The sequence below is a fragment of the Corvus moneduloides genome, chromosome 7, assembly GCF_009650955.1.
Source record: "Corvus moneduloides isolate bCorMon1 chromosome 7, bCorMon1.pri, whole genome shotgun sequence".
NCBI lineage: Eukaryota > Metazoa > Chordata > Aves > Passeriformes > Corvidae > Corvus > Corvus moneduloides.
Genome location: NC_045482.1, coordinates 28,933,295 through 28,953,273, shown reverse-complemented (window position 1 = coordinate 28,953,273; position 19,979 = coordinate 28,933,295). Strand labels below are relative to the sequence as shown.

General features: G+C 42.1%; 1 protein-coding gene across 1 annotated transcript in view; it reads left to right on the top strand.

Annotated features, from left to right (window-relative positions):
* The window catches only part of ADCY5 (adenylate cyclase 5), a 208,260-nt gene that overhangs the window by 172,749 nt on the left and 15,532 nt on the right, over positions 1-19,979 (top strand). The window contains exons 9-12 of the mRNA XM_032115118.1: positions 4,746-4,768; positions 9,293-9,437; positions 11,047-11,144; positions 13,849-13,936. Coding sequence (XP_031971009.1) covers positions 4,746-4,768; positions 9,293-9,437; positions 11,047-11,144; positions 13,849-13,936 — 354 coding nt within the window. The remainder of the gene's footprint in view (positions 1-4,745; positions 4,769-9,292; positions 9,438-11,046; positions 11,145-13,848; positions 13,937-19,979) is intronic.

The following is a 19,979-nucleotide window of genomic DNA, read 5'->3' as shown; positions in this document are numbered from 1 at the left end:
CAGCCTGTCACTCTCCCTTTCTGTTTTCCATGGTCACTGTCTCTGTGAAGCACCTCTGCAAGTTGGCCTTAACTCTTACAAAGCTCATTTTGTCCCTAAGTCCAAAGTTATCTCAATTTCTGCTTTGCCATCATGTAAATCCTATTATGGCTTTGTCCTGGGGAGGAAAACAGGGCAAGAAAAATTAGAGTCTTTGTCATTTTTGCTCTTAAGATCTTTGCTGGAGTTGAGAGTGAAGTTTTTAAGGGTGGAATTCATGCTTCCTACCCACATTGCCATTAAGAAGGTCATGAAGCGCATCAGCCCCTCTACTGTCTTATTTTTGGAGTTAAATGAAAAGTTAAAAGCATGTAAAATCTATTCCACTTTTCTTTGCATATTTACAATATGTTAATAGCTGCAGTCAATGTTCTCAAAGTTAGAATAATTATTTCTAATAGTTCTTGATTTTAAGTGTTATGGTATAGCAGTCAGCTTGTCATGTCTTTGACAAACACTTTATCATTCTATTTAAGGAATCAGTTTTAATCTTCAAAGAAAAGGGCTTAGTTAATTTAGAAGTCAAGCAGAGAGATGGCAGTCATATGAGCTTTTAGCACAATAGATATTCCTAAAATATCCCCCATAAAATAGTAAGCCTTAGGGGCCATAGGGACAGATGCAGTAATATAACATTCCCTCTTTTCTTCCTCCTGCACATCTACTCCCACTGACGATGTCAGTGTAGATTCTGAGTCACCTGACCTGCCATAAAAAAATAAGGCTTTTTTAATAATCTCCTGTAGAAAAGACAAAAGAGCAGAGCCTTTAAGGGAGTTGCTCCAGCTGAGTTTGTGTTAATGTTCCTGAAGTCAGAGAGAGGACTGTCTTAGTCTCAGAGCAATTATTAAATGCTATTACCTTTGCTTTTGCAATCTGATGGCAGAGTAATACAGCCTCCCAGGGGAATGAGAAAAACACCAATATCGGGGATATTTAAAAGGAGACTGAATAAAATTTGCATGAGATCCTATATGCAGCAGTCCATTAGTAGTGCACTGTGATAAGACCTGTCTCATGCCTTATGGTCCCTTCTAGAAGAAAGGAATTTTGGCCTTAACAAGGCCTACTTTATCATCATGATTATGGAGCTATTCTTGAACTCCTGTGAACTGCTGTCTGTCTGATTCTTGTAGCCATCACCACTTTTGCCATTTTCATCCCTGCTGACAATTCCCAGCCTTTTCTTCATAGCGCCCTAGAAAACCACTGGCATTGCTTCAGCCTGCTGGGTACAAATCCATAAGCAGTCAAGAGGGGATTTACATTCTTAACCCCAGGAACTGGTTGTTTCTCTTCTTATCCTTTTACTCCCCCTCTCCTAAGTTACTGGCACCTCATTTTTATCAGCATTTTTTGCAGGGGGGGTGGTGGGGGGGTGTTCAGGTTTCTGTACATGTGGTGCAGAAATGCCAATTTTGGCGTATCGCTGTGCAGCAGTACCCAAAGAAGCGGAGTCCAGCCCCAGCCCAGCCATTCAACCTCCAGTGGGAAACACAGACAGGTGACATGAGGGGTGCTGGAGAATGCCTTTAGCCCTTCTTATTTCTCTTTCCTACTTGAGCTTGGAAATTTGGCTAGCAGATTATGAGTGGGAATGAAGGAAAATCCATGTAGACCCTATTCCTGCAGGGTTGGTTGTGTGTTTATCCTGTGTGTAACACAGACTATTGCAGTTGATGGGAGCAGCCTTACTCTGAGCCAAGGGCTTTAACTGGAGCAAAGCATCTGACTCCTGAAGATCCTAAACTATTTGCCAGCTGTGGAGAAGAAAAAAGACCAATATGTCATTAGTGCTCAAGCTTTGTGCAAAGGGAAGGAAATAATTTTAAGTGCAGATTTTTCAATGAACCGAGCATGACCACGAAACTGGAGGAGGTGTAAGCACATTAACCAAAACCCAGGGGGAAATTTCCCTCCCAACCCAAACCAGGGCGGGCAGCGTGACCCTGTGTGTGTCATCACCTCCTCCTCCTGAAAGGCTTCTTGGTGAGTGATTGAAACATGGGTGCTTTAGTGGAGAGGGAGGGAAATCTCTGGTCACAGCAAGATCCTAGAGGTATATTTGCTCTATATTCTGGCAAAGTCTTCCAGGGCAAATAAGAAAGATATCCTGTAATAAATGGCCAGTTTTTAAGAAGCTATGTTTAAGGATTTTTTTTCCTAAAATAATCCCACAGACCTTTCTCCATAACAATTCCATTTTTGGCAATTCTGCTTGAAGAATCTTTAGTATGAAATGGGAGCGTTTGAAGTGAATCATTTAATTTGCTTAACTACAACATTTAGGTTCCTACAACATTTAATTTTAAGCTGATTCTCTCTAATTAAAGTTCAAGTCACTTTTAAATATTTAACCTTGTTAAAGGAAGACCCAGAAAAGAAAATGTAATAGTCTTTTCCTTTTCTGCTTCACCTGAAATGTGTATTTTTTTGGTCTTTGGTTTTAAACACCAATTTAATTTGAGTTACCAGCAAAAAGAATTTCCAGAATGTCAAGCACAATTTAGTATTGTAAATTGAAAAGCTAGATAATTAATTCTCTATCATTTTAGAAACTTTCCTTGTAACAATTTTGATGAGGGAGAGAAGCAGGGCAGAATCAAACTCCATGTGGATTAAGTGCTCACCCGTATAAATGGCCAGTTAAATATTATTCCACACTTGAAATATTGGGGAATTTTTTGAGGATGTGCTTGATGAGGTGTTTTAGTAACTTGACCTGGTTTGCCTGTATCCTCAGACTTGTGCATCTTGAAGGCAGCAGTGTGAGATCTGAATTTAGTTTGAGGAATTCAGTGAGATGGATGGTTATGCAGCCGGTTGTGAAAATCAGACCATTTTAGGGGACTCTCCCACTGCAGTCAGTCATCCAGTTCCCAAGTGGCTAAGCTTGAAAATATGAACTTGATATCTATCTAATAAGCAAGTACTGGCTGTTTTCTCATCGGTTCCCTCCACTTATTTCTTGGCTGGTAGCTAGTCATGTTCAGTTGATTTTATTTTTTTCTTTTTTGCAGCCTAACTAACTATGACACCAGACAAATTAGTGAGCATTTTGTCTCCATGATTAAGCAGTGAGCTTTCACTTTTGGCACTGTGTTGTAGGATTACTTGGAGGATAAATAAATAAATCAATCAGATATTTCTGACAACTGTAAAATAATTAGGCAAAAGAAGAAGGAAAAAAACACACAACAAAAAGTTGAATGATCACTCTTTAATGTGAAATCAGAAATTACCTTTTTTTTTTTTTGCTTGGATAACTGGACATGCTAATTTTGAATCAATATTACTATGTCCTTCTTCCCACTGGATCTGCTGGTAGTTGTGACATGGAACTGAGAGACTTCCTTTATCTGAATTTCTGATGGGTTAAGTTGAAGTGGCAGTTTCTTTTAGGAGTGTGGTTTTAGTCTGAAACGGAGTACGTAAAAATGGAAATTGCTCTCTCAGTGAATCACAGTCCTGGCTTCTGACCTGAGTGACAGACCTCACTTTTTCCCTCTGGCAAAGCTGGTGCTGTTCAGAGATGCTGTGTTGGCTTTCCTTCTGCCATGTGGCCACATTGCGAAATCATTGCAAAGGCAAAATCTGTTCTCGTTTAATATCTGGTCAGTGCTGTTGTTTCTGATGGTGTTGGACAAGGCGGCTGTGGCAAGACTTTTGCCCAGATGTTTGCTTTTCCACAGTCAGGATGGATCTCAGTGTGCTGCCCCCAGACTGGTTGCTGCTGCAGGTCCAGCAGCTGGAATATCCTCACGTGCCCTGAGCAGTTTTGGCCTGAGATCTCTGGGAGAAAAACAAAAGCAATTCTTCATATCTCCCAGATACATTTGTTTTATGTTTTGGAACACAGGGTACAAACTCTGTGCCTGAGTATTTGACCCTACTTGTCAAATATACAACTTTTCTTGACTACAGTTAAACTTAAGCCAAGATGTCAGAGGGCACATTTTTTTCAGCCATGCAAAGTGGCAATTTTGATGCAATTTGGTCTATTATGTATGTTAATACTAAACATGTAAACTTATGCCTCCATATATAATTTTGTCTTAGGCCTTCTAGCCATTAAAACTATGGATGACTCATAAATACTTACACTTAATCAATTCAGGTGGTCCTGAAAGAATTGTGAATATCTGGGCTATTGCAAATATTATAAATTATTCCTGAAATCTTATTCAAGAAAACATATTCTGTGTGTGCATGTGATGAAGGGAGGAGCAGGGAGACCCCTGGGAGAGATGAAAACGAAAATGCATCCATTGCCCTTAGCTGAGCCCTGACATAAAGAGATGCAGCTTTCTTGAATACAAAGGTTGACTAATGTTATCGTTCTGAATTTGGTTTCAAGTAAAATACATCCTCAGTTATAATATCAGCGCAATTTCCACTGTATTATTTGTAACGGTGACTGCTAAAAAGAAGACACCTGGAATAAAGTGTGCCAGCAGGCAGCTGAAACATTTCCTTTATCTGCACTTCCATGAATTTATATCTGAAGGAATGTGTTTTGCCAAAGCTGCTCTGTCTGCCTGCTGACACGGCTGCACAAAATATTGCTGTGGGTGGGTAAAGCTGTCCATCCACACCTAACAAATGAGCGCCCTGAGAAGTCCCCTGTGAAACGCCGTTCCCGGAACGCTTTGTGTTCTCAAGGTCAGCCTGTTTGCTCACCCTTGTGCCCTTTTCCTTTCTTTCAGGGTTTCGAGGACCCCAAGGACAAGTAAGCAAATTTACTTCTGTCATACACTGTTATGTTTACACGTTTGGGATTTTTTTCTCATATTAAAAAAGGACAAAAATTGATGCCCAGAAGCCAAAAATAATGCTTGGACTCCCCAGAGGTTTGCCCTGGAGGGACAGCCAGTTGAGGGCACAGGATTGACTGATGTGCATTCAGAACAGCCACTGCCCTCAAGACATTTATTTGTTTGGTGGTTCTAACTTGCTTTAATAATTAAAATGCTTTTGCTGCACTTCCCCTCACCCCAAATAATCTCCACTCTTTGAAAATAACCCAAGACAACATCTCCCTCTAAAGTATATCTAAGTGTTGGACATCTCCAATAAGAAAAGTTCATGTATGTATTGAAACGCTTGTATAGTTTCTGAGTTTATTTGTATCCATTTTATATTGCTCATTATTGCATATTACTTATTTCTATATATAAAAATAAACTCAGAAATGATAGCTTATTTGAAAAAGTAAATTCAAAGTTTCATGCTCTAAAATATAGCCAAATTTTAGCAGCATTTTCATTTTTTTCATATAGGACTTTAGGGAAATGGTTAAAATAACAATTTAATGAGAGTGCTATTTTGAAAAATTGCCTTTGGAGGAAAAAACCTCAAACACATTCACTGTTTAACTTCTAGAATTGGACATAACAAAAGCATTTACTGTATTGAAGGTGTTTGGAATAATTTTACATTCAGTCCTGCTGAATGGCACTAATTGCAAGCTTGCCTAGAGCAAGTTAGGCAACAGTAGAGTAGACTGATGCCTAAAATATGTTGCTGTTGCTCCTTATCATGTTTCTCAGGCTCCTGGTCAGGACTGAGTGGATTTCTGTGAGCTGGGACAGGTAAATGCTTCTGTGGGCTCTAGGCATCCAGCTGTGGGAAAATTCACATTATGGTGGTTGAGCACTGAGAGCAGCTGCCTGAAAGGAAAAGGAAAGTGATAAGTTTGAACATGGCAGTATTAAGAGTCATTCTCTCCTTCCCTTGCCCTTCCCTGCAAACTGGATTTTCATAACATTTAGCTCTGTGCACCCTGGGATGTTTTGCTGGTCCCACTGTTTCCTGTTTGCTGTTGTGTCCATGGATGCTGGGAACTCAGTTGATGTTAGATATGCTTTGGGCAGAAAAGAGCTAACAGATTACAACAAAATAGTTTATAGGAATACCAAAATTTTCAGTATCCCTCATGACATAGTATTTTTCTTCATAGTTCCTGCAAGAAAACACAAAAATCAGCTGCCTCAGTGCTGGTCCACAACAGAGTCACCCAACAGCTGAGGAACAGCATCTCCTCTGTTGCTCCAAGGACCACAATATCTGTACTCCATGCTATAGTTTGAAAGGTTCCTTGGGCTTTTACAGCCAATAGCTGAGCTGTCTTGCTCAGCATGGTGTCAGCTTATCATACAAATTTCAGGATTTTTGCATTTCTGTTCAGCACCAAAAGAAGCTACTATTTTCCTCTGATTCTCTTTATCCAGAAATCTGTTTAACTCAAGTACAAAGATTTGGCAAGAATAAATTTCTAGCAGAATATGTGCATGGTGAGAATGGTTAAAATTAGATACCTAAACCATATCAAGCACTAAGGCAGTTCCTTCACGTGCCAAACACTGAGGGTCCATACTTTTGTCTGGCAGCAGAGGAGGACGTGGGCACCACACATCCCTGAAAACAGAATCAAACCTTACGTGGCTGAGTGCAGGTTTAGTTACTGAATCTAAGCATGAAGCATTTAAAATTATGGCATACGTGTAGTTTTGGCAGTGGTCACACTCTGCTTTGGCAGAAAGTAATTAAATCAGCAGCACATTTTTGGACCACTCTGAAGCCAGCATCTCTAGGTTAATTGGTAGCATTCACATTTGCAAGCAGAGTGGAAAAGTTGCTACAAGCTCTGTGCTGTTCCTGTCCCTTGACACAATTTTCTGTTGGCTGCATTTGAAGAAATCTCATCACTGCTTTTAGGATGTGTTTTTGGAAGTTTCATAGCAGCCTGAAATACTCATTTCCCCCCCCAATAAACACACTATCGGTATATCAAAAGGCATTTTGACATATGAATTTCATTAGTCTATGGCAGTACCTCAGCTCTGACTTACAGGCAATGCCTCCAGGGCGCTCCTTAGCATGGGGAACTTTTGTATGCCAATTTAAAATTACATTTATGCAAATGTACCCAAACTTGCTGTACTGTAGTTTAGCTTGGGCACAATGGGCTGTGAAAGTCACCTGAACAGCTCGGTCTGTGTGAGGTGGCTGAGCTTCCCTGCAGTCTGTGTGAGGGTGGCTGCCCACTGCCAGCATCCCAGCAAGGCAATTTAAAACCTGCAGAGGTATTTCTACACAGCCTGCAACCTTGGAGGTTACTGTTGTATTAGAAACACCCTGAGCAGTAAAATGACCTATTACAAACCTGCAGGCAGTCGAGGTAGGGACCAAGCAGGCAGGTTCTTCTCTTTGCATCTTCCTGAGTGACATTTTCAGACTGGAACTTCAAATTTGACTGCACTTTGCCAAGATGCTGAGCTGCCTCTTTTGCTTTGGTTCCAGTGGAAAAGGCATCTCATGTCCCATGCGTGGTATGAAATGGCTAAATGTGAATGACCCAAGTGTGTACATTTCTCACAGAATCTTGGAAGACATTCTGTAAATACGAAGCCTAATGATTTCCTTGCTCATTTTTATGAGCCCAGAAGATATTGCAAGGACTGAATGAAAATAAGCATCATCCCCTTGAATGCTCAAGCAGATGTGCTTCCTCTGAGGAAGTAAATTGGATGTCCTGACCTTGTAGGGAAAACAACACTTTTATTTTCAGAGCAGATATTTGAATTTCTAGGAATTAAATAACTTCTAGAGCCTAAAAATAAAAAACTCTTTCCCCCAGCCCCACTGAAATACTAAGGTTGGCTAAAATAGAGATTAGACCTTGAGGCAAACTAGGTTTGTAATTACTATATGGTCATTAAAGAGATGCCATTGGTGTCTGCACCCAGCTGAGGTGCAGACACATTCAGCTTGCTGGCTGGGGCAAGGAGTGGTAGAATGGAAATAAGCAGATAGACCTGATTTATTTTTATCTTGCCAAGAGGTGCACGGAAGAGTTGAGGTACAGAGGGCTTCTTAAAATCTGATCCAGTTTTGCAGAAAGCTTTGAAAGAGCCTTTCTTTTGGAAAGGGACTTTTAAACTTTTAAAACAGATTCACATTCTGGTTTGTAAGCTGCTTTCCAGCACAGCCTTACCTGTGGGAGCCTGCTGGCTGCAACACAGAGTGCATTGTGTGCTCTGGTGCAGTACAAATGAAACCAGGGAAATAAAGCAGAGTAGCTTTTCATCATGCTTGTTGGACCCTGGGATTTTTTCTCCAGAGTGCCTGAACCGAGGGTCACACAACATGAGCCCTAAGTTGCTGTGCCATCATGGGGTTTGCACACAGAAATAGTTATCTGCTGGATATACCCCAGTGCAAGGGAGGGGCCTATTTCAGTGGATAACTATTGGCAAACTCTGTGGACAACCTGGGTAATCAGGCAAGCAGAGCAGAAAAACAGTACTTCAGGATTAGCTTTTAATTTCTGCCTATAGCTTGTTTGAGGGCAGGTGATTAAAGTGACAGCATCAAGTCATTAAAATACTGTTAGATTTAAAAATAACTAGAATTTGGGGAGGTGCTTCAGGTTTCCTGATCCTCAGAGCAAAATGCCTCAGGACAATTAAGTTTACAGGTTTTTTTTTCTCAACAGTTTTTGAAAATCAACTTCATTTTCTGAAGCCATAGCAGAGATTCAGAAAAACAGCGACACAAAAGATTATAAGTAACCTAGAAATCTTGTTCCACATATTTAGAAAGCAGAATCTAATTTGTAATTTTTTCCTTCGATTGCCTTTTTCTTTTGCAACCTTTCCTTAAGTAAATATCTTGTAAACAGATTTTTCTTTCTGTTTTATGCTTTATACTCATAAATAACTGTGTGAAGGGGAGTCAGGCCACATTTTTTTCCCCACATGTTTGTTCTGTAAACAATTTTTTTCTCAAAAAGGGAGAATTGTTCAAGTTTGGAAATTTTCATAGTAATATTTACAGAAATTGTTATTAGTAAGCAAGAAATATGACAGGATGCATAAATAATTTTTCAGTGCAGGCACTAACAGCTACAACAGCACAGTAGTGCAGGGAAGAGTAAGTCAGAGAACAAGGGGAAGGAGGCTACCCAGTGGTTTTAGAGAATGAGGGATAGAAATGAGACCTGAAGGCAAGGAAACAATGTAATATAGAAAAAGGGCAAATAAATGGAATCCTTGTAATAATGACTCAGGACTGGCAGTGAGCTCTAGAGCTGATATCATTCCCCTCTCTGCTCCCAGTCCCTTTCCCAATTGAAGCTGTCATAAGCAAAATGTCATTAACCTCCACCTTGTTATAGACTGCAATGATAACACACTGTGCAGAGGCAGAAATTATCTTGTGCTCTTATGCTCCCTTTTCATGACATCTTCAGGAGTACCCAGGAGAGTATGAACCCAGAGGATGAAGTGGACGAGTTCCTGGGCCGGGCCATCGACGCCAGAAGTATTGATCGGCTACGCTCTGAGCACGTGCGCAAGTTCCTCTTAACATTCAGGGAGCCTGACTTGGAGAAAAAGGTAACGTCTAAAAATCCTTGCAGCATGTCAGGGAGGCTTGTTAGGAGTTTTAATTCTCCTGCATAAGGTCAGGCTTTTATATCTAAGTGATGGTTTGGGTATTGGAGGTGGGGTTGTGATCTTAAAAAATCCATGCTTCTTCATGGAAACCTTAATATAAGTTGTCCTAAAAAAATCACAGTCATCTGAAGGCAGCACTGGCCAGGAAAATGAAGCCATTTCTAGCAGACACACATGAATATGCAGTGATAAGCAGTAAAGGGAATATAGAATAAACCAGATTGTTTGTCTGACTTTGAGACTCCAAACCGAGATCATGGTCACCCCTTATCTCCTTCAAATCACTGGAGAAACCCACTTCAGCCTACCTAAGCTCAGAAACACCTTTGGAAGGACTTTTCCCTGCCCTTTGTCCCCACAAAGAGCCTCAGGTACTATTAGGGTTCATTTGGATGCAATTTGTACTCTGGACATTTTTGGGGGCCCATTTTAAGCAATAAATAGAGTTCTCTGTCCCACAAATGTGAGAAAGGGGAGTAACAGACCTAAAGCTCATGAGCAGTTGATTTCTTCCTGATTTGATTTCAGATATTGCTGTGAGGCAAAGATCATTTCCCTGACTATATAGTAGAGACATCATCAGCTCTAGATGCAAAGTTAAATTTCCAAGTCTAAATTCTAAGTCTAGAGGTACCTGGATGACATTATTAAAGGTACCATAAAAAGTGGTGGGTTTAATTGCACAAAGTAAGTAATCTATTTTTTCTTTTATTTTTTATCCAAGCACAGATCCTTGGGATGATTTTGTGGTCTTTGGGTTAAACTCATTATTCAATGGAAAAAACTTCATAATAAGATTGCACTAATTATTTTATAATTTTATTTAGAAACAGTCTTTCCTTGACAAGAATGACTACCTATTGCAAAAGCAGAGCTTTTCAGGATTTACAGCTGTTCAATGAATCAGTGTGGGACAGGATAAAAGCTCGAGCATGTAATTTCCCCCCACTCCTCCTCTTCAAATTTATATCTGCAAACTGCCAGGGAAATTAGCGGTTCACCTGTTCAGAGCACCTTTTATTCTGTGGTTCAGACATTGAGACTGTCTGTGATGAGAACCGTGCTTCAAGCTAAATAAAGCATCTTTGGGAATTGGGTGCAGCTCCCACATGGCCAATACGTTGACAAGTAGTTGGAAGGAGTGACTGTGTGAAAACCTTGCACTGTCATTAGAATGAGTCAAGTCATCTGCATGACATGCAAGGTTTTCTCATCAGCACCATTTGTCCCTCTTGGAGGAAACTTCCCATCGAAGAAGTTTCGGTCTGATGACAGTGACCTAAAATCTTGGTCTCAGTTAATCCATTTCTGTTCCTCTCGTGCAAGGGGCAGTTGGTGAATCCTCTCTCCACCCAGCTCTGTGGCTTCCTTCCGTGGCCTTTGGGCCTGTTCAAGCCCTTACAGATTGCCCGGGGAGAAGGGGAGTTTGGAATGTTGTTTCCTACCAGCACTGCTTTTCAAGGACATAGACAAAAGCCAAGTAAGAACTTTTTGTGGAGAGAAGGCAGCCACCCAAATTTCCCAGTAACATAACTGTGTTTTTTTGCAGTACTCCAAGCAGGTGGATGACAGGTTTGGAGCCTATGTGGCTTGTGCCTCCCTAGTCTTCCTCTTCATCTGCTTTGTTCAAATCATAATCGTGCCACAGTGAGTACCCTTTCATCCCTTTGCTCCCATCTGCTCCCCTCCTCTATTCCGACCTACTTTTCTTTTTTTTTTTTCTTGAAAATTCAGAACACCAAGGGGAAGAGAAAAATCCTTAAATAATTCATGCTCAAGTGATGCATGGTGCTTATTGTTTTCACCCATTTCTAGTGCAGATTAAAACCTCCTCACTGGCATGTGAGGATTTCTGTTTTCCCAGTGTGATTTCTCTTATAATTTACCTCCATCTTAGGAAATTCAGATCAGCACATTTATAAGCCTGTGGAAAACAAATATCATCAAGTAGGAAGGTTTGCCTACCAAGGCATAGCACACACTCACAGCACAGGGCTGGGCTGTCCTCTTGTCTAAACACAGTGGGACAGGGAGGTGAAAACTCATCACAGCCTCACTGCTCAGAGCACTGAGGTCTCAGGGTCTGCTTAACAAATAAGGCATAATCTCTCATACATTTATTCTTCTGGACTCAGAGCAGCTGGGCAAGAAGAGAGGTAGCGAGGGGGTTGAGCTGCACATGGCTGAGCTTTGAGTGGCTCGCTCCAGATTTAAGGGTTGCAGTCATTTCTTTTCCCAGGCATGAGTGGCATGAGCTCCTCAGGGCTGTGGGACACAGTGCTCTTGGCCCGCTGCAGTGCTCTGCAGCTTTGTCTGCAAGGCACAGCACAACCCACTAAATCTTTTCCAGCAGTGAGCCCTGCAGAAATGGGAGTTCTTCTCAAAGAGTTCTTTAAAAATCACTTAAAATTACAGCATGTGGGTATTTCCTATGCTCTGGTTTAGTAGCAATAATACACCATTCACTGAGCAATGCTGTGCTGGAAATAAATTTGGAGTTAGTCATTTTTAAACTGAAAAACAAGATCACAGAAGCTCTGAAAATGCTCCAAATTTATCTTTCTTACAAGAAGACAAAAAATTGTCCCTAAAGAGAGTTCCAGTACTATTTTATGCCATTACAACTGTTTCTACTTCTGTTCCCACCACAGATTTTTTTTGAGTGGAGATTGGTTTGTAGTGTTCATATCAGATATTCGGAAGGTCACAGAAATAACACTTAGTCTGATGTTTGTTGTTCACTCTCCCAGGCAGGAGAGCTCACAGAAGGATTGAATCAGCAAAATAACATCAGGACAAATGCACTGTGTAAACAGACAGGTCTGCTTTGGGAAACTGCAAGTGAAGCTGAAAGAGGCTCAAAATTGGAACTAATTCCCAGCAATTAATGCATTGTTAATTACACCCAGAAATATTCTTTGAGAGTAACTGATTTAACAAGGGCTTACACTTTGGATTCCTGGATATTGCTGTCATAACTTCATACCTGCAAGAGGCCCTCTACCAGCCTTGTGTTGCTCATCAAACTCCCAAAGCATCCACTATGCTGTCTCCATAAAACCCAGTTTAACATTTAAATGACAACTTGACGATTTCTGATGTGTGGCAACCATATGGCTGCCTCCTTTGTATTACGCAGGAGCCAATCCCTTACGGCAGTGTGGTGTAAATGTTGTGCTGTTCAGTCTCTTTCCATGCTGCCCATAAGGAGGGTTGTAGATTATTTGGGGTTTTTTTTTTGCAAGTTCTAAAGTGTCCCTAGCCTGGCCTGTCTGAAAGGTGATTTGGTTTGAGAGCAAATAAAATTCCATGTTTTAACTGCAGGTTAGATACACTTCCCTTCACCTTTTGTTTTGTTTTTCCTGATATTTCAGTTGCATAGCTTTGGTCTTTTATTGAAATTAAACACCAAGTGAAACCACAGGTGCATAGGTGTCACAATCAGAGCTTCATGAAAGGCACACCGTGGAATCTGAAACTAGAGGCAGAATGTCAGTGTCAATTTATTATGATAAAGAGGAATAGCTTTAAGGAATTTCAAAAAAGGCTCAAAGAGTGAATTAGCAAGTACAATTATCTTAGTAGGCATGAGAGAACACAGAGACCAGCTGGCTTTGGTGTGGTTGGCCTCAGTGTCACATCACAAGAATACTTCCTTTAGATTATGAACAAGGCTGACTCCTGGGAGAGGGCCTATCCTGTCACACTGAGACCAATCACTAGGAAATTGGTGTTGAATATCTTCGTGAGGAAAACAGATGAAAACGCATAGTATAAAGTTGGCCCTGGAATCCTCTTTGTACTTCAAAGTTGGGAGGAGCAGGAACCTCTCAAGCTGGCCAAGATGAGGCTGTTTTCCCTGCCCATCCTTATGCTGTAGTTGCTCACATCCCATGCACGAGACAGAGCACAGAGAGTGCTGCTGCACAGACATTCCCTGTGCAAGGACAGGTAGGAATTCCCACTGAGATTAGGACTCAGCCCGCCTTCCTTCCCAGGGGTGCCCTGCCCACAGCCAGCTGGGTCCAACCTGCCACAACAAGTTGTTCCGTCACCTCCTCTAGTGCATGAAATGTTTTTCAGTCCCACCTCTATCACCCCAGCAGGAAGGTGATTGCTATAAAAGATGCAGCATTCTCTGTTCTGCAGCCTGTCTGAGTAATTCTAAATAGGCCAGAGGATCTGTTGGTATTCAAAGCACCTCGTGTCTCCTACTGCGATCCTAATTGGAAAGCCTGTGCAGTGTGTCATAGCTTGTACAAATGTGTTCTGGAGAGCAGAGCAGTAGCTATTCTATATGATGTGCAAAACAAAACAAAATTAAATCAACCAAACCTCTCCTTGATTTCAGCTCTACATTTATGCTGGGTTTCTACCTGACCTGTTTCCTGATCCTGACCACAGTGGTGTTTGTTTCAGTCATTTACTCCTGTGTAAAGGTGAGTACAGTGGTTTCTTTGTAGTCCTCTGCCTAAGATAACCAGATCAGCAATCTGCTTCTTCAGCTAACAGAGTGTGTTTTGTTAGCCATCCTTTCCACACTGTGTGATAAGGATTGGTTACAGAAAAAAGCCTTTGATAAGGCAGAATGAACTGCAAACAGATGTTAGGGTTGGCATCTCTTTAGCTCAGCAAGAAGTAATCATTCTGTGGATCTGCATGTCTATTAAGTCCCCTGCAGACATTCTCATATTGATATAAGAAGAGCACATTTTCCAGTGTGGGACCAAACACTGACCATTCATTTCCTCCCTGTAAACTTCCTGCAGAGTCGCCTGTGTACTGGCCCCTGCTGCATATGCATGTTTGGGTAGGCAGATAATCAGAAGCAGAATATCATCAAGGAAAAATGTCCTGGAGGGAAGTAAAAGCCACAAACATACAGAATTTTATCAGCCTTTCTCAGATGAGTGTACAGAGCTTCCAACATTCGGTGGGCTCTTTCTTGTAGCTGCTTTGATCAGAAAAAAAATACATTGTGTGAAGTCCAAAAACATATTAATTCTTCTTGTCAGCCTGTGGTAAATTGGCAGTGAGCATTGTGGAAAGGGTGGTGTGCTCATCTATTTCACTCAAAGGTGTTGTATTAAAAACATTGATGTGTTTCAGTTTTAGGGATCCTTCTAGTCTAGAAGTGTCTGAACATGGAATATGCCCAGATTCAGGTTCCTTAGCCCAAGCTCAGCTTTGTTCCTCAGTGCCTGGAATAAAATAGCTCAGTAGCATTATGTTTCCTGCAGAAGAAACAGTGGGATAACGGATAACGTCAGGCAGATGATTTGTCTCACTTTAATTATTTTCTCCGTGCCATTTTCAACAGTTGAATGTGGGTGCTCTTGACAGACTTGCACCATACATGTCTTTTTGATTTTTTTTGAAGCTAGATTTGGAAATTAAACTTTGTCTTCTTCTCATATTAATAAGAGCTGCAAACTGTTCCCAGCGAAAGAAGCTTCAAGTTCTATTTGAACTTAACAACTCACTCACGGGGTTTCCTTTGGCCTTATGACAACTTTAAAGGGAGCCTGGTTTGTATGTGCAGCATCCCATTGGTCTTCCTTGCTTACCAGCAGTGAGAAGTCGAGTCAGAAATAACACTGCTGATAGGAAGGCTTGGGTCCCTTGAGCTGGGCAGTGGTACCCACGGATGCCTGGTTGTACTTTGTGTGTCCATCCACTTGAGCATGCTAGTAAAAGTCATTCATTTGTCAACTGGTATCAGTAGTTAATGTGATTAGCAGTTAACTAACAACCAGTGTAACACGATTTTGCTCACAGCCATAGAGAACTTGGGAATTTGGTGCTGAGCTGGCCAGCCACACCAACTCACTGCTTCTGCTGGGACGAGAGCTGGGGAAGGTCTGGAGCTCTGGAGAACCTGAGCTGCCTGACTTGCAACCACACACTCCAAGGCTCAGAGCTGTTTGTCACCCACTGGCATTTACAGGCCACTTCCACAGCACTCGATTCTTCTGTCATCATTCAAATCCTTTGGTTTTGGTTTGGGCTTTTTGGTTTAAAATTATTACTGATCTTAATTACTAGTTAACTTAAAAGGCACACAGGACTTTTCAGTCCCCTGGATGGTAGGCAGATTTCAATCTTGCTTTCTTTGCATTGATCTTCCAAATTCCTGTAGAAGAGGTTTGCTCAGTAGTGTCTGCAACTGTTTCTAGGCTGGCTTTGCCTCAGTGCACAGGCTCTGGATATGCAAGACATCAGAGGGAATTCAGAATAACATCAGAATTTAATGGGATTTTCTGAAGCCTCTGATATTTCCAGCAGTGAGTTTTCATCCCCACAACATGCTCATGTATAACATCCAGTGTGGCTTCTGTGCAGAGATGGAAATATTGAAAATATTTGGCCTTCTGGCTCCAGTTCCTTTTTGATTACCCCTTCTTAGTGCTCCAAATTAGCCTCTGCTGACAACACCTGATTATGAGATGGCTTGTTTAGGGAACAGGTACTTCTAGCTTGTCAGCTCCATGTCTGATGGCAGCGGCTCCTAATAGCTGCAGCCTACTTCTGTCATCCAAGATCTTGGTGTTTCAAATCTTTGATTTTTAAGCAATGGGTTTACCCAGCCCTTGGATAAGGGGTGTTACTTTATTTCTGTACGCCACATTGCTCCAGGAAACACTTTTAGATACCAGCAGAAGGAAGGCAATTTTACATATCCTTCAGACGAAATCCCTGAAGACAGGGATGTCAGCATTGTTTGCTTTGTTTCACACTCAGATGTGGGATAGGAAAGCACATGTTTTAAATACCAGCAGTTCATTCCACACAAAGTTGGAAAGCAGGTGTCCACCCCAAGACATCAGCATAAGCATAACTTTTGCCTGTTTGCTGTACTGTTACATGATAAGTGTCTCTTTTTTCTTCCTCTTTCTAGCTTTCATGTGAGATTTTCCCTCCCTGTTTTGGCCTCTCCATCTCTGGTTTTGACAGTGGCCAGCAGGCTCTTTCTGAACAGCTTGATCATGTTTTATTTTCCTTCGCTGTCATTATTGTCTTCCACTATAAAATTCTCCACGGACTAGAAGCTGATCCTAGAACTGCCAGCACAGCCGGCTTGGCTTTCCAAGTTTCTTCAGCTGTAATAAACAAGAGGGTTCCAGTTCTTTGCTTTGATGGTCCATGAAGACTTGGCCACTGAGATGGTGTCCCTTCCCAGTAGAGTCTAAGGTCATGGGAACCAGGGTCCCTTCTCAAATACTCTGCTGACAGACATCTGTTTTGCTACAAACTTATCAAGCTTGTGTTTTTTTCTTAAAATCCTTTAACTTCTTGTATCTACACTGCTGTGTGGAATTCAACTTCTTGCATGGTCCTGGGAGCACGTAGGAGAGAAATTTCAAGTTGTCCTTTATGAGAAAATAAGCTTTTCTGTAGCTCTACATAGGTGTAGCTTGCCTATCACTTTCTTTGCCTCCAAAAGCTGGTCTAGATGCTTCTAAAGCATTTGGGGTTTTTTTCTCAATCAGGAAAAAAAAGCAAACCACCCTCTGAAAACTGTACTTTTTCAATAGATTAATAAATCACTGTGAAATAAATTACATAAATGGACTTGCAACATCAAGTTGCCTGGAGATGTTGTCTTTTACTCCAGAAACATTTAATGTACTTCAAAATTACTCAAAGGCTTTTATTACAAATTGAAAAATCGGACCTTAAAGACCTCATCTTACAACAGCAATTATCTAAGCAGTTTTCCATATCCACACTATATATTAAGAAGACCAAAAGAAGAAATATTTCTCTTCTCTCCTAGATCAGCTCTTATTGCAAAGAATGGGATTTATTTAGAGTAATTTTGTCATGCAAATGACTGGATGTTGTGGATTATTTTCAGTGTAACATACTCTTTGTTGGATCACTTTTTAAACTTGTACCTTCACCTGCACAGCAGTGCCCTTTCTTCACCTGCATTTATGCATTTCAATTCAGAGTGAACTGGAATCAACTGGGCAATCCAATTTTCTTTTTTCCCATTGTGGTTTTCTTTACATGGGGATTTCAAGAGTGCTAATGAGTGACCTCCCACTTGTGTGGCTGCCCAAACATGGATCTCAGCTGCCCAAATGGATCACATCCTTTCTCTCACCCCCTTCTCAGTAGTGCCAATGCGGGCTGGGAGTTGCCATTTCATCAGACCTTCCCTTGTCCTGTTTTTCACTCAGGCAGGATTTGAGTCTCACTAAGAGGAGCAGGTGGTGTTGGGCAGTACAAACCAATGGGCCAATGAGCAGTGCTGCTTGGATTTTTACTGTACTGTAATATTGTGTCCTGATATTCTGCTTCTTTTATGAGGACAGAAGGGATCTTACTTTTGTGGTTTTGAAAATGGGAGGGAAAGCAATCTTCTTTTCTTTTTTTCTTCTTTTGTGCTATACCCCTGACTTTTGGATGTTTTCATGGAGGAAGCACTGCAAGAATGGAGCTGAATTGTCAGAGCTGAGATAGGCTCCCCATGTCTATCACAGAAGTCCTTCAAGCTGCAGGTGTTCTTGGGCTCTACCTGCCTCTGTGAAATGGGGAGAGCATGGCTTATGTGACAGGGCTCCCATGAGTGCTCACAAGGCAGGGGTTCCTCAGATGCACGGCATGACTATGTTGTTGCACTCTCAACTGCAGCCCTGACCTCCTACGGATTTTGGCATTTCTTCCTTCTTCAGGACTTTTTCCAGCTGTACTTGTTTACTGACCTAAAATTTTTCCTCGTTTGCAAAGTAATGAGAACCAAGATTAATACAAAGAAAACATGTTTTCATTAGAACTTTAGTGTCTTCCACTGATCGCTTTGCTTGATATCTCAGGCTTGGTTCAAAGTCAGGCTTTTATGGGATCATTGGCAGCAGGAGCTCGAGCCAAGAGCCACAACAAATAACTCACAAGTTTTATTTAGGTGCCTGATTTCCCAGAGATTACAGATGGAGGTTAGGTCCCTGAATACCTTTGTGGAGCTTGGCCTTGAGGTGGCAAACAAAGAGATGGCAGGAAAACCTGTCCTGCTGTAATCTACTGAGAAAACTGTCTAAATGCAGTACAGATCCTCCTTCTCCTTCCAAATCCTATAAGGGCTAGAACAGAGGAAAGCCCCACTGGATTTTCCATAACCCTATTCTAGTAGGGATCTGCTAGCTGACATCTGTGTGGAAGCAGCAGGACATGATAGGGCAAAGAGATATTTTGGTTCGTGGCTTATCAACAGAGCTAAGGACTTCTATATCATCAGGGTTTATTTCTGAGAGAAAGGTGTTTTCCTTTGTTTTATAGTGGCTGCCACTGAGCCTGAAGGATTGCATAAGCCTTCAGTGAATTTCAATCAGTCCTCATTCAGTGCAAATAAGTCACAATCCCACTTTCCCCTTTTCTCCAGTCCTCCACAGAGCCTTGCCCTCTCCTTTCACCTGGAGTATGTGCTGGTAGCAGGTGAAATCAGCTCTTTCAAAACTCTTGCCACAACCTCTCCTTGTACAGAGTCCCCAGCTAATCAGCGCCTTAGCCGCTCCAACACTTGCTAATTACACTGTAGGGCTGCTGTGTGGGAAGCACAGCACTGACAAAATGTTGCATCTCCGAAGATGTAAGAGTGAAGGATAAAAGGGAAAAGCAAGACTTTTAATAGAAACATTAGTCATAGTTAAATTGCAGTGCCATGGCACTGTGCTGTTGTTTCTTTGTGTCTCTAAAAATACCCTCTAGTGGCTTGGTTATTCATGCAGTGCGTAAGGGAAGGGAGAGTTGGGCTCTGGAAAAGGCTTTGGCAGTCCTGGGCAGAGCTCCTCTGCCCTGGCATGGGGGAGGAAAATTTCTCATGGCAGCATGTCAGTGAACGAGGGTTTCCTGGCATTTCTGCTCCAGCCCCGAGCTTCCACTAGCACAGCAGTGGCACATGGAAGGAGAGGGTTGGCTCGGCAGTCAGTGCAGTGCAGGGAGGCCTCAGGCCGTGCTGAGGGGTGACCCTGGCTGCAAAGGGCGCCGGTCAGTCCCTGCTCTAACACACAGACTGTTTCCACCCGGAATGCGATGCAGCACCTGAAGCAGGGCTTGCAGGGCTGCAGTCAGTAGCCATCAGCAGGGAGCTCCTAGCCCTGCTAGCAGTGACTCACTGGGGCAGTCAGGCTGCAGCAGCTCCGTGATTGCCTTGCCCGCGGGTGTTTTTATTGCCGTGTGAGGGGGGAGCCAAGTGCCACAGACCAGCCCTGGCCAGCTGATCTCTGCAGCGCCTTTCGGCGAGGGTCTGACAGATCACAGGGCTGGCCTGGGCTGTTTAACAGTCTGTGTCTGAAATGGCACCAGAGAGTCCTACGATATGCCTTGGTGATCATGACGTGTATTTTCATTTCTGCTTTTTAAAATTTTTGCTCCAGTAATTTCCAGGCTCAAGCTCCTGGCTATTTCAGTTACAGATGGCTTGTGGTTTGCTTCTCACGACAGGATGAGCACAGCCCTGCAAGCCATGCTATCTGGGCT